Here is an 11,996-nt window from a genome sequence, read left to right as displayed (position 1 = left end):
GCTCAAGGACTCACAGCAGGTTGGTGACAGAAGTTTCTGCCACAGAATTGCGGCTGGGCATAGAAGGCAGAGTGAGACCTGTGGAAGACAAGACGTGGCCTCCCTGCAGGTGTCAAGACCAAGGTCAGCCAGCAATCAGATGGAGGGTTGCCCAGGAGTCAGGGGTAATAAAGAAAATAATAACGAACACTTAGTTTACTCTTTTGACATGCCAGGTACTGTGCTAAGCACTTTACATATCGAATTCACAAAATCTATAACATAGATACTCATATGCCTGCTTTTTTTTTTTTTTTTTTTTTTTTTTTGAGACAGAGTCACTCTGTCACCCAAGCTGGAGTGCAGTGGCACGATCTCGGCTCATTGCAACCTCTGGTTCCCGGATTTTTTTTTTTTTTTTTTTTTTTTTTTGAGACAGAGTCTTGTTCTGTCACATAGGCTGGAGTGCAATGGTACAATCTCAGCTCACTGCAACCTCACTGCAAACTCCACCAGGGTTCAAGCGATTCTCCTGCCGCAGCCTCCCAAGTAGCTGGGTCTACAGGCGCCCACCACCACACCTGGCTAGTTTTTGTATTTTTAGTAGAGACGGGGTTTCACTATGTTGGCCAGGCTGGTCTTGAACTCCTGACCTCATGATCTACCCGCCTTGGCCCCGCAAAGTGCTGGGATTACAGGTGTGAGCCACCGTGCCCAGCCCACTTCCCAGATTTTAGTGATTCTCCTGCCTCAGCCTCCAGAGTAGTTGGGATTACAGGCATGCACCACCATGCCTGGCTAGTTTTTGTATTTTTAGTAGAGACAGGGTTTCACCATGTTGGCCAGGCTGGTCTCAAACTCCTGACCTCAAGTGATCTACCCACCTCAGGCTCCCACAATGCTGGGATTACAGGCATGAGCCACCGTGCCCAGCCTCTTATGTCTGCTTTCTTACAGCTAAGGAAACAGGCTCAGAGAGTGTGACTTACCCAAGGTCACAAGCTTGGAAGTAATAATGGTTGAGCTGACTCCAGAGTCCAGCTGTTTCCCACCTCTCTGGACTGCCTGCCAGACTCTGAATGTCAGCACCAGACCCAGCTGCTTCCTGCCGCTGCCACTTCACCAGACCATGGAGCCAGCTAGGAATTCCCAACTCCCTGCTCAGGGCCGGCCTGCTTGCCACCCCTTTCTGTCCTGCTCTGCTGACCATCTGCCCACCCACCACTGGCCCACCTGGAAGCTGCTGGCCCACCTGGTCCACAAAGCTGATGGCATCCCGGATGTTAAGCCTGTAGTACACATCCCAGATCTGGTCCCGGATGCGGTAGGCTGATCGTCGCATCAGCAGCTGACTCAGGTATTTCTTGTCAAACTGCTCCCACCTACAGAGGATGCCAGGCCCGGCCCTGAGTCCCATTCCCAAGGCCTGGCCAGGTGGCCCTTCCTCAGACGGGGCAAGGACACCGTCAGCACTGGCCTGGCTTTTTAGATATGGGCCTCAGCCAGAGAGAATCTCAAGGCTAGTCCCTGCCCTCATGGAATTTACAGTGTCATGGGAAAGCCTGACAGTAATTGAAATTATTACAAATCACTGTAAAATTGCAACCATGACAAGAACTACAAAGGATAATTAGAGAATATGACACGGATATGTCCTAGCCAGGGAGGCCAGGGAAGTCCTCCCTAAGGAATTGAAGCCTATGGTGAGTTGTGAAGGATGACTCGAAGCTGAGTAAATGAGAGGGAGGTGAAGGAGTGTTCTAGTACAGAGGTCCCAGTGGCCAGGCTGGGGGAGCATGGTGGGTCCTGAGGCTCTAAGGCAGGGTCCATGGAATTAGCAGGCAGACAGTCAAAGACAGCAGAGCACGATGAGGCTGGAGTCTGGCAGTTGCCAAACCATGCAGGGCCAAGCAGGCCACACTGGGGAGCCTTGTCTTAACCTGAGAGCACTGGGATGCCACTGAAGGGCTTCAGGCAGAGGTCACCCAGCCTGAACCTGGCTCTGTCCCTTCTCAGAAGTGTGGCACATCCCCCATGCTTCCCTGGCTGGTGGGGCTGCTGCTGCTGAAGGAGCCTCGGGGCAGCTCCCTCACCTGTCCCTCCAGTAGTGGTAGCCATGGTGCCCCACAACGTCCTCCACTGCAGCCAGAATGTGGTCAAAAGTCTAGAAGGGGGGTGGGTAGGGGGACTGGATCAGGACTCTGCCCAAAATAGGAGAAGGTCGAGAGGGACAGGCGAGGGCTGGGGTTCTGATACCCACGTGTTCATGCAGCTCCTGGTTCAGAGTGGGTTTGTGATGCTCACTCCTCTTCACCTTCAGCCATTTGACCAGTGGCTTGATGGTCAAGCCCTATGGACAGGCAGGAGGTGAGCCCTGCCCTATTCCTATTCAGTTCTCTGCTGCCTTTCTCTCCCCATAATGAGGCTTCAGCTTCAGTACCCCCACCCCACTGCACTCAAGGTCTGGGAAGTCAGGGCCCTCCATCTCCCAGTGGGAAGAGAAGCCCCTGTCCCATAGGCTCCAAGACTCCCCCAGGGCCTGCCCAACCCTCTCCCTACCCAGCCTTGTGGGCACTCCCACCTGCACGATGACTGTGAAGAAGACCACTACAATAGTGGTGGCTACAAAGTAGTCCTTGGCAGGGACCTTGGTCCTATCCAGTAGGATGACGAGAGCAAAGGCCACAGCCCCCCGCAGGCCCCCATAGGACATCACCACTTGGTCAATCTTGTCCAGAGGGACTAGCCGGAACTGATTCAGCACCCAGGTCTGCAGGACTACGCCTACAGCGGGAGGGAGGCCAGTGGGAGCAAAGCGTTGGGAGTGGAGGACGTGGGAGTGGATGGGACCAAGTATCTGGGCTGAGGTCTAACAGGGGCTGGGACAGGTGAGCAACAAGAGGAGGCTTAGGAATTGACAAAGATGTGGACTCAGATGGGGAGATGAGCTGCAGGGAGGGGCGGGACAGGAAGGAGAGTGGGAAAGCAGAGGGTGCCAGCAATACCGAGGGCTCGGAAGAACAGGATGAAGATGAGGGTGCCCAGCACCAGCCCAGAATCCCAGGCCCACTTAGAAGAGTCCACGGCTGAGATGCCAAGCAGCATGAAGATGACGGTCTCAGCACAGCTGGCTAGAGTCTTCATTGTATATTTGACAGTTGTGCGTGACTTATGGGAGATGTTGGCCTCCACGTACTTCTTACAGCCCAGGCCACACATGGTCACCCTGGGAGAGGATGGAGAGACATGGCAAGTGGGGAAGGGTTCCAGGGGGCACAGCCTCCAGGGTTTGAGCATACTGCAGGAGGGGGCATTGCCCATTACAGGATGTCAGACTCTCAGAGCTGAAGCCCAGGGAGGCCTGAAGACTTGAGTGGTAGCGCTGGGCTAAGAGTCCAGATCTCCAGGCTTCCCACTCAGTGTCTCCTGGAAGGGAAGGTGGGAGGAACATGCTCTGACTAGCGGGTTCTCTGATGCACCTTCTGAAGTGCTGTGGCCCCCAGCGCTGGTGGCCCCAGGCCTTAAAGTCTATTTCCAGCCCAGCCTACACCCAGAGGGTTTCAGGGTGCTGAGGACAGCTCTGGAGGCAGCTCCTGAAATACTGCTGAGGTTTACTGACTCCCCAGGAGAGTCTGATGCTCCCACTACCACAAGGGCTCAGGGAAACCTATGGACTCCTGAAGTTCCTGCCTGTGTCCCTATGAGGGGCAACCATCTCCAGTACCCCCTCCCAGCTATCTGCCTGCAAGGCCCCCAAAACTCACGCAAGAATGGCGGACAGCGAGGCCATTTCAGCAGTGAGGTAGGCTGCGTAGGCGAGGAGGAAGACCAGCAGCGGCTCGATGATGCGGACCCGCTTGGTGAAGCGTGTGGTCAGGGCCAGGAGGAAGGCAAAGACTAAGCCCACGGCTGCCCCGCCCAGACTGACCACAAACAGGGAGGCTGAGGGAGGAGTGGGTTGTCAGCATGACCCCTGGCCCGGACCCTACCCGGGCTGACAAGACTGCTGCCTGGCAGGGAGTGAGGGATGATGCCCACCGCACTCCCAGGGGCTCAAAACCCCAGAGCCAGGATCCCTGGCAAGCCCCTCCCAGACCCCATTTCTCTATAGAGGAGATGAGGCAACCTGAATAGCCTCTTCTGTCCTGATGTGGGGTGGGAGGGCCTCAGCAACCCAGGGGAGGCAGATCTCCAATGCCAGCTGGGAGCGGGGAAATACTGACCGACTCCCTTCAGGTAGTCAATGGCCTGCACATTGGCAGAGCCCATCTCCACAAAGGAGTTGCAGACCTTGTACAGCACCTGAATGAGAAGAGGAGAGTCAGCAGTGAGTCGGGAAGGCAGCAACTGGGACTGCTGGGAGAGCAGGGTGAAAGCAGACAGCATATTTCTGTCCCAGGGGACTGAGTCTGCGCAGACCCCTAGTTGGTCAGAGCATGCAGCTTGGGGTCAGGGAATGGCAGTCAGCTGAGCACGCTCACCACGGTGACAGCATCATTGAGCAGGGACTCGCCAAAGACGATGATAAAGAGAGTCTCATTGACGTGCACCTCCTCAAAGACAGCTAGCACGGCCACAGGGTCCACCGCCGAGATGAGGCTCCCAAACAGCAGGAAGTCCAGTAAGCCAGCCTGCACCCTAGGGGCTATTGAGGGACATGTGTAGGACAGGCCAGTCATTGAAGATGACCCAGTCTCCTGGAGCACGCCCTGGAACAAGCCCAGGCCCCACCCCTGCTGATACAACAACGAAGCCCAAAGAGGACTTGGGATGGCAAAGACAGCATTAGCCTGCAGATCAGGAGACTTCAGTCAAGCTACCTGTGCCTAAGGTCTGGCTTTGCCACTTACCAACTGTGTGATGCTGGTTCCATCACTGTCATGTGGTTCACCTCAGCCATGCCTCCTCATCTGCCTGCCTCACAAGATTGTTTCAAAACTCAACCCAGCCATCTGGAATAGGGAAAAAGGCCAGGTGCAGTGACTCATGCCTGTAATCCCAGCACTTTGGGAGGCCGAGGTGGGCTGGATCACCTGAGGTCAGGAGTTCAAGACCAGCCTGGCCAACATGGTGAAACCCTGTCTCTACTAAAAATACAAAAAGTAGCCAGGCGCAGTGGTGCAGGCCTGTAATCCCAGCTACTTGGGAGGCTGAGGCAGGAGAATCACTTGAACCAGGGAGGCGGAGGCTGCAGTGAGCCGAGATCGTGCCACTGCACTCCAGCCCGGGTGACACAGTGAGACTCAGTCTCAAAAAATAATAATAAATAAAATAGGGAAAAAGCACTGTAGCAACAGTAATAATAACTACCAGCAAATGGAAATTGGCTGCTAACTATTTTTATTAGGGAGAATAACAAAAGAGAGTGCTTTCTCCCACACCTGTGGTTCCCGGCCAAAGGGATGTGACACAATTCTCAGCAGGTGTGGAGAACTGAATATAGTAAGAAAAGCACCACAGATCGGACTTGAATATGTCATATAATTTCTATGAGCCCCAGTTTCCCCATGTCTAAATTGAGACTAATAACAATATCTACCTCAAAAAGTTCCTTAGTTAGCCAATGCCTAACATATAGTAAGTACCCAAAAGATATTATTATCTATTACTGTTATTATGATCTGATGTCCTCCCTTCCCTTCCTGCCCCAAATAGTTCACTACCTCAATAGGGAAACCAGGTTAGAGTCCCAGGTAGCAATTGTAAACGTTTTCTTGTAATACCTTGGAAAAAGTGTGAATCATTAACCTTCAGGGTTGAATGAATTTCTTGGGTTAGGAAATAAAGAAGGTAGCAAGAGAGGGCAACCTAAAGGCAAAAAGCCTCAGTAAAACAGACCTGAGGCCAGGCACGGTGGCTCACGCCTGTAATCCTAGCACTTTGACAGGTTGAGGTGGGCAGATCACCTGAGCTCAGGAGTTCAAGACTAGCCTGGCCAACGTGGCGAAACCCCATCTCTACTAAAAATACAAAAATTAGCCGGGCATAGTGACACATGCTTGTAATCCCAGCTACTCAGGAGGCTAAGACAGGAGAATTGCTTGAACCCAGGAGGTGAAGGTTGCAGTAAGCCAAGATCATGCCATTGCACTCTAGTCTGGACAAGAGTGAGACTCCATCTCAAAAAAACAAGCAACAACAACAACAACAGAAAACACGGACCTCTTCTGCTAAACTTGGACCTGACAGCAAACAAATGTAAGGGGCTCTATTTCCTCATGTGTAAATGTGACAAACTACACAAAAGGGTTGCTATGAAGAGTCAGTGGGATAAGTAAGGAGAGAAAACCCAGTGTAGTGCCAGCATTTGATGGATTTATAATATTTATTTTTAAAATACCTATTATATTTATTTATTTTTTAAAAATAAATGTTTTAAAATAATGAATTTCTTATAGACAACATATAGTTAAGAAAAAATAATAACAATAAAAAAAGAAAACCACCCAGGCCTGGCCTGGGGAAAGCCAGGACAGCAGGCCCTTGCAGAAATGATGCACAGCTGTGCCTCAGGGGAGCAGGGCTGGCAAATGGCAATGTGGTAACAGGGGGCAGGAGGCAACAGAGTGGTAACACAGGCTCCCCAGCCTTGGCAGCCCACATACAGCTGGGAGCCAGACTCCTGCTCAGCTGTTATGCTGCAGAAGCCCAGACTGGCAGAGACCTCGATGAGGCCTGAACCCCATCGGGAGCACTGCCTTGCACTCCAGAGGGAGGGACCTAGGATGGAGCTTTCAGGGCATGGCTCACACCAGCATGGACCTCCAGAGCTTGAGGAGAAGGGAGAGGGGTGATGGGTCTGGCAAAGCCCAGGTCTTAGGGTCACTCACCTACAAGTCCAGCCTGCTGCAAGCCCCAGAGGGCAGCACCTGTTGTGAAGGCATTCCAGAGTGTGCCTACCACGGCATAGGTGAGGATGGCACCCAAGTTGTCAAAGAACAGCCTGCTAGGCATGAAATAGCCTGAGTCCAACACAATAGGAGGCAGCAGGAAGAGGAAGAAGGTGCCTGGCTCCAGCTGGTACTCAGCTTTCTTGGCCACAGCCAAAACAATGCCCCCTAGCACCAGGCCCAGCAAAATCAGCAGGCAGCTCTCAGGGACCAGAGATGTTACCTTCCGAGACAGGTGAAACACTGCAATGCAAAAAGAGTGCAGGATGGATCAGTTTATGGAATATCCTCCCACACACAGGCCTATGAACTCTCAGTTTTTTGTTTTTTCTTTTGAGACGAAGTCTCACTCTGTTGCCCAAGCTGGAGTGCAGTAGCGCAATCTCGGCTCACTCCAACCTTCACCTCCCGGGTTCAAGTGATTCTCCTGCCTCAGCCTCCTGAGTACGGGGACTACAGACACGCGCCACCATGCCCAGATAATTTTTTTTATATTCTTAGTAGAGACAGGGTTTCACGATGTTGGCCAGGCTGGTCTTGAACTCCTGACCTCATGATCCGCCCACCTCGGCCTCCCAAAGTGCTGGGATTACAGGCGTGAGCCACCGCGCCTGGCCAACCTTCTAAGACTGGGACCAAGGGAGGAGAAATATGCAAGACTTCTAGAATTTCCAATCTCCAGGGCTACAAACTTTCCCCTGCAGTCAAAGTCATCTGTTTCTTAGTGCTCCTGTCACACTATGGTAACCTAGGCCTTTACTGCTTTTTCCCCTTCTAGAAATGTCCCTTCCTTTATACTTTCATCCTCAGGGGACCTCACCTTTCTCTGACAACCCTTATCCATAGCCATTATTTGAACCTCAGCAAATGCTACCCGGTATTTTTTTATATGTAAGAAAGCTGTAAAAATCAGGGCCTTTGGAGTCAAGCTGCTTGTATTAAAAGCTTAGTTCTGTGATCTTAGGGCAAATAACTTCATGTCTCTGACTCAGTTTTCTCATCAGTGAAATGGGAGTAAAAACGATAATGATCTCATAAGATTACTGTGACCATTAAAAAAGACAATCTACAGGCAGAGCGCGGTGGCTCACGCCTGTAATCCCAGCACTTTGGGAGGCCAAAGTGGGCAGATCACCTGAGGTCAGGAGTTCTGGATCAGCCTGGCCAGCATGGTGAAACCCTGTCTCTACTAAAAACACAAAAATTAGCTGGGCATGGTGGCGGGTGCCTGTAGTCCCAGCTACTTGGGAGGCTGAGGCAGGAGAATCGCTTGAACCTGGGAGGCAGAGGTTGCAGTGAGCCGAGATCATGCCACTGTACTGCAGCCTGGGTGACAGAGTGAGACTCTGTCTCAAAAAAAAAAAAAAAAAAAAAAGACAATCTACTCAAAAGCACTTAGCACACTACTTTACAGTAAGCACTCAATAAATGTTACCTATTATAATGTCCTCACTCCTTAACTAGACCAGAATGTATATTATACCTCCTAGGAGCTGTGTAGACTTCTTAGCCCAATGTGCCTTTCATTATATGGGCTCACTCAAGACTGCATAGTTTTTAAAACTTTGGCTTTAGCAATCAGAAGATCTCCAGGTCTTCTTCCAGCCTTAGCACATTCTGTGTGATCTCAGGCAAATTATTTAACTTACTTGAACTTCAATTTCTTCTTTTGTAATATAGGAAAAATACCCAGCATCAAGGGTGAGGATAAAATGATAATAAAGTATGCAAATGTGCCTAGCATAACGTCAGACACATAGTATGTTAGACACACACCAAATGTTAATTAAATAGAACAGTTCTGTCTGTAGGAGGGGAGAAGAAAAGGGTTTCTAGCACTATTGCCACTCCTACTTTTGTCCTCTAAAATAAACTCTTTGGCCCCCCCTTAAGTCCTCAGACCACAAGCGAACACATCTCTCTCTACATAATCCCTGGGGTGTTGGGGAAGGAGACCTCTAAATTAGCCTCTGTGAGACCCTATGCCAAGACAGTGCCCTTTGGAAGCTGTACCCAAAGGGCCTAGAACAGTGCCTGGCACATAGTGAGCTCTATGTAAATATTTGTTTAATAAAAGTGAAAAAGTCTCCTAGCAATGAAGCTGGGGGAAGGTGTTCCTGAATGCTCTGCCTTTTCTCTTGTTCGAGGATTTTCTTTGGCTTGTGAAAAGGAGGCTCTCTTCTCTTACTTCCATAGGAAATGTCATCCAAACTAGAAAAAGAACCATGATTTATGGGGAAAGCTACAGTTGTTGCTATAAACCCTAAGACAGGAACTCTTCTGCAACTCACAGACTTCTCAGCAAACCCAATTGTTGGCTCCAAATCTGAGGCTCTTTCCACTCTTACTCTCATTGCTGCTGGGCCTCTAAGGTAAACGTGGTCATAGATCTCTCCATACTTGTCCCTACTTTGGTCTCCCACTTCTCTCCTTCAGGGACCCTATTTCATCTTCATCTCTTTATGCATTAACCCCAGCCCTGAGATCCAAGCCCCATCACAGAACCACGCTCCCCGAAGGCATATTGAGTTCCACTTTCCATTATTAATCTCAGGCTGCCACAGCAGAGTGGAGAGTTCTGTTTCTGCCCAGCCCCCTCACCCCCTAGCAGTGTCCCTGTTGGAGAAGAGGGGCAAATTCTAGGCTCTGGGTGATTCCTCCATGAAGGCTGTATTGGTGAGACTGGAGTACAGGCTGTGCCAGCATCCATGGGAGAGAGTAGCAACGCTCAGCTATAATTAGTCACCCCCACAGCAGAGCCTGCACAACAGGGAGAAGGAGGAGGGTCTCTGGTGGGAGGAAGGACCACTGGCTGCTCAGAAGGGAGGAGGAAGGAGCAGATGCAAGGAAAAGCAGCTCTATTCAGGGAAAAAGAAGTCTGAAGCACAGCCTTCAATGCTGTCAGGACTGAAGAGGTCGGATGTATGAAAGCATCTAGGGTAAACAGCACACAGGAAGGCCCCGATACATGGAAGTTTCTTATACCCTGAAGTGGGAAGAATGTGGACTTGGATGCGGAGTGGGGGATCCCCACACACAGGCACAAGAAGGCAGCAGCTTTAAGTGGGGAGCAGGCGAGAGCTGGAGGAAAAGTGGCAGTGTAGTTTCCCAAGGGAATGGACACTCGGACATGGTCTCCAGGGAAGGCTGCTTTTTCAGAACCAGGATGCCTGTGTTCGTGGGAGAACACCCTCCCCTCAATGTCCCCACACATCCTCACCAGCGACAGAGGTTTCTGGGAGGCTAGGGATTGGTGGGGGAGAGACGAGACTGAAGAAGGCCTACTGCAAGGGGAAGAGGGGAGCGGAGAGGGCAAAGGAGCCTACAGATGGAGTTGGGGAGAGCAGGAGACAGCCCTTCAGAAAGGCAAATCCTCAGGGCTCCCAGGGGAGAAGACAGGGACCTGGGACCCACAAGAAGCGATGCAGGAACTGGGCGACAGCCCGGATTTGTGGAATCCAAACCTAAGTCCCAGCACCGTGCAAGAAGCCAGCCCCAATCTGAGGACCGAGGAGGTGGGGGTGTTGGGGGCGGGTCCGCAGCTGGCCGTCGGCCTGGCGCACGCACACACGCACTCACCTATTTTGGCCAGGCTGGCCACCAGGATCCACAGGGCCACCAGGTAGGGCGCCTCGACCTCGTGCCACTGCCAGCGGAAGAGCTCTAAGCCTGGGGGAGGCTCGCCCGGGGACTCTGGCTTCTGGGTGGGTTCTTCGGCCGCCCCCGCCAGGGGCAGCGCGAGCAGGGACAGGGCGGCGCGCAGCATCCTGCAGCCTGCCCAGCCGCCCTCCCGGCACCGCACAGCCGCCGGCCCCGCGTCGCCGCCGCCACCTACCGGGCGCCCCCGCGTCACAGGCACGTGGGGCCCGCTCCCCCCAATCCCGGCTCCGATACCCCCAAGCCAGGTCCAGGCTCCGAGACCCTGCCCTGGACTCTCGTAGTCAGGGACTCTCTCCTCTTTCCTCCCTAAATCAGTCCCAGCTCCGGAAATTCCCCAGTGCAGCTCTCCCCCTAGTTCCACAACCTACTCCTTTGAGTCCGCGCCCCCAAACCTCCCCAAAACCGCCCCCACCGGATCCAGAGTGGTGCGCGGCCACGGCCCCCCTGGGGCAGCCCGCAGCGGGAAGGGCGGGGGTCTGCGGCGGGCGCGGTCAGGACGGAAAGGGCACGGCTCCTACTCGGCCAGCGCTGCTGGGCGGCGAGCAGCACCCCCCTGGGACCCAGGCGCGGCCGGGTGCAAACGGCAGGGGACCGTGCTTGGCCGCCCTCCGCCCGCGTTGCCAAGCCCAGGACCCCCTGCCGGCCCCCACCCGGACCTGAGCTGCGCACGCGCACTGGACGCTCCCCAAAGCAGTGATGGACAACGCTGCCCCCAACGTCCCAGAAACCCTAAGGCCCGGACTGGCCTAGCTCATGCCAGGCGAAGAGGGAGGCTGTTCTTCATCTCCCAAACCAAGGGGCACCTGGCCCTCCCTTTCAGTCACACTACAGAGAACTGTCTCATCTCTTTGATGAAGCTGACAGGAACCTATGGAAAACCCAGCCTACTGATTCCCTTCAAACTAGGCGAGATGCACCCAACTTTTTCCAAATCTGAGGGGCATTCGGCTCATAGCGCCCCAAACAGAGGAGGACCGTCTCCACTTTTCATTCAGGCTGAGGGGCACCCATCCCACTTTTTCTCCAAAACTGAGGGGAACGTGTTCTATCTGCCCCCTCAAACTGACTCACCCCAATCTTTTCCCAGAAAACTGAAGGGCATCCTTCCCTCTTCCTCCCACAACTAAAGGGAACTGGTCCCACCTCTTCCTTCAAACTGGGTGGAATCTATTCTCACTTCTTGCTCCAAATTGAAGGGACTCCCTCTCACTGCTTTCCCTAAATGAGGAAACCACCAGCACTCATCCCTCAAATGGAAGGAATGAGGGCTATCTTGTCCCTCAACTGAGAAAGACCTGGCCGGCCACTATCTAAAGAAACTTCTGCCCCATCTGCCCTAACACCCCTCAAAGAGAACGCAGCCTCACTACCCCCAGACCAGAGAAAGCCTCCCCGCCTTCTGCGCGTTCTCGAAGGTGGGGCGCGAGCTCGGCTTTTCCCGCCTTCCTAACCAGTGAACTAACGGGA

The 11,996-nt window shown here is 52.9% G+C and overlaps 1 protein-coding gene and 1 long non-coding RNA gene across 5 annotated transcripts in view; one reads left to right on the top strand and one right to left on the bottom strand.

The window, feature by feature from the left end:
* The window catches only part of LOC134760428 (uncharacterized), a 19,220-nt gene extending 18,928 nt beyond the window's left edge, over positions 1-292 (top strand). The window contains exon 3 of the long non-coding RNA XR_010137843.1: positions 46-292. This is a non-coding gene — a long non-coding RNA (uncharacterized LOC134760428). The remainder of the gene's footprint in view (positions 1-45) is intronic.
* Positions 1-11,996, bottom strand: part of SLC9A5 (solute carrier family 9 member A5) — a 24,519-nt gene extending 12,523 nt beyond the window's left edge. Inside the window, exons 1-11 of one of the 4 annotated variants that reach the window (XM_024233697.3) lie at positions 10,449-11,996; positions 6,810-7,112; positions 4,461-4,624; positions 4,203-4,281; positions 3,744-3,921; positions 2,985-3,205; positions 2,561-2,763; positions 2,240-2,329; positions 2,073-2,143; positions 1,232-1,361; positions 15-103 (exon numbers count right to left, since the gene is read on the bottom strand). In XM_024233697.3, the coding sequence (XP_024089465.1) occupies positions 15-103; positions 1,232-1,361; positions 2,073-2,143; positions 2,240-2,329; positions 2,561-2,763; positions 2,985-3,205; positions 3,744-3,921; positions 4,203-4,281; positions 4,461-4,624; positions 6,810-7,112; positions 10,449-10,635 (1,715 nt within the window). In that variant the 5' untranslated portion in view covers positions 10,636-11,996. Of the gene's footprint in view, positions 1-14; positions 104-1,231; positions 1,362-2,072; positions 2,144-2,239; positions 2,330-2,560; positions 2,764-2,984; positions 3,206-3,743; positions 3,922-4,202; positions 4,282-4,460; positions 4,625-4,829; positions 4,916-6,809; positions 7,113-10,448 lie in introns of those variants that run through there. The other 3 variants (XM_002826534.5, XM_054534947.2, XM_054534948.2) reach the window with 3 other exon arrangements.

This window comes from Pongo abelii, chromosome 18 (assembly GCF_028885655.2).
Source record: "Pongo abelii isolate AG06213 chromosome 18, NHGRI_mPonAbe1-v2.0_pri, whole genome shotgun sequence".
NCBI lineage: Eukaryota > Metazoa > Chordata > Mammalia > Primates > Hominidae > Pongo > Pongo abelii.
The sequence above is the reverse complement of the archived record's forward strand: the minus strand, read 5'-3'. Positions and strand labels throughout refer to the sequence as shown.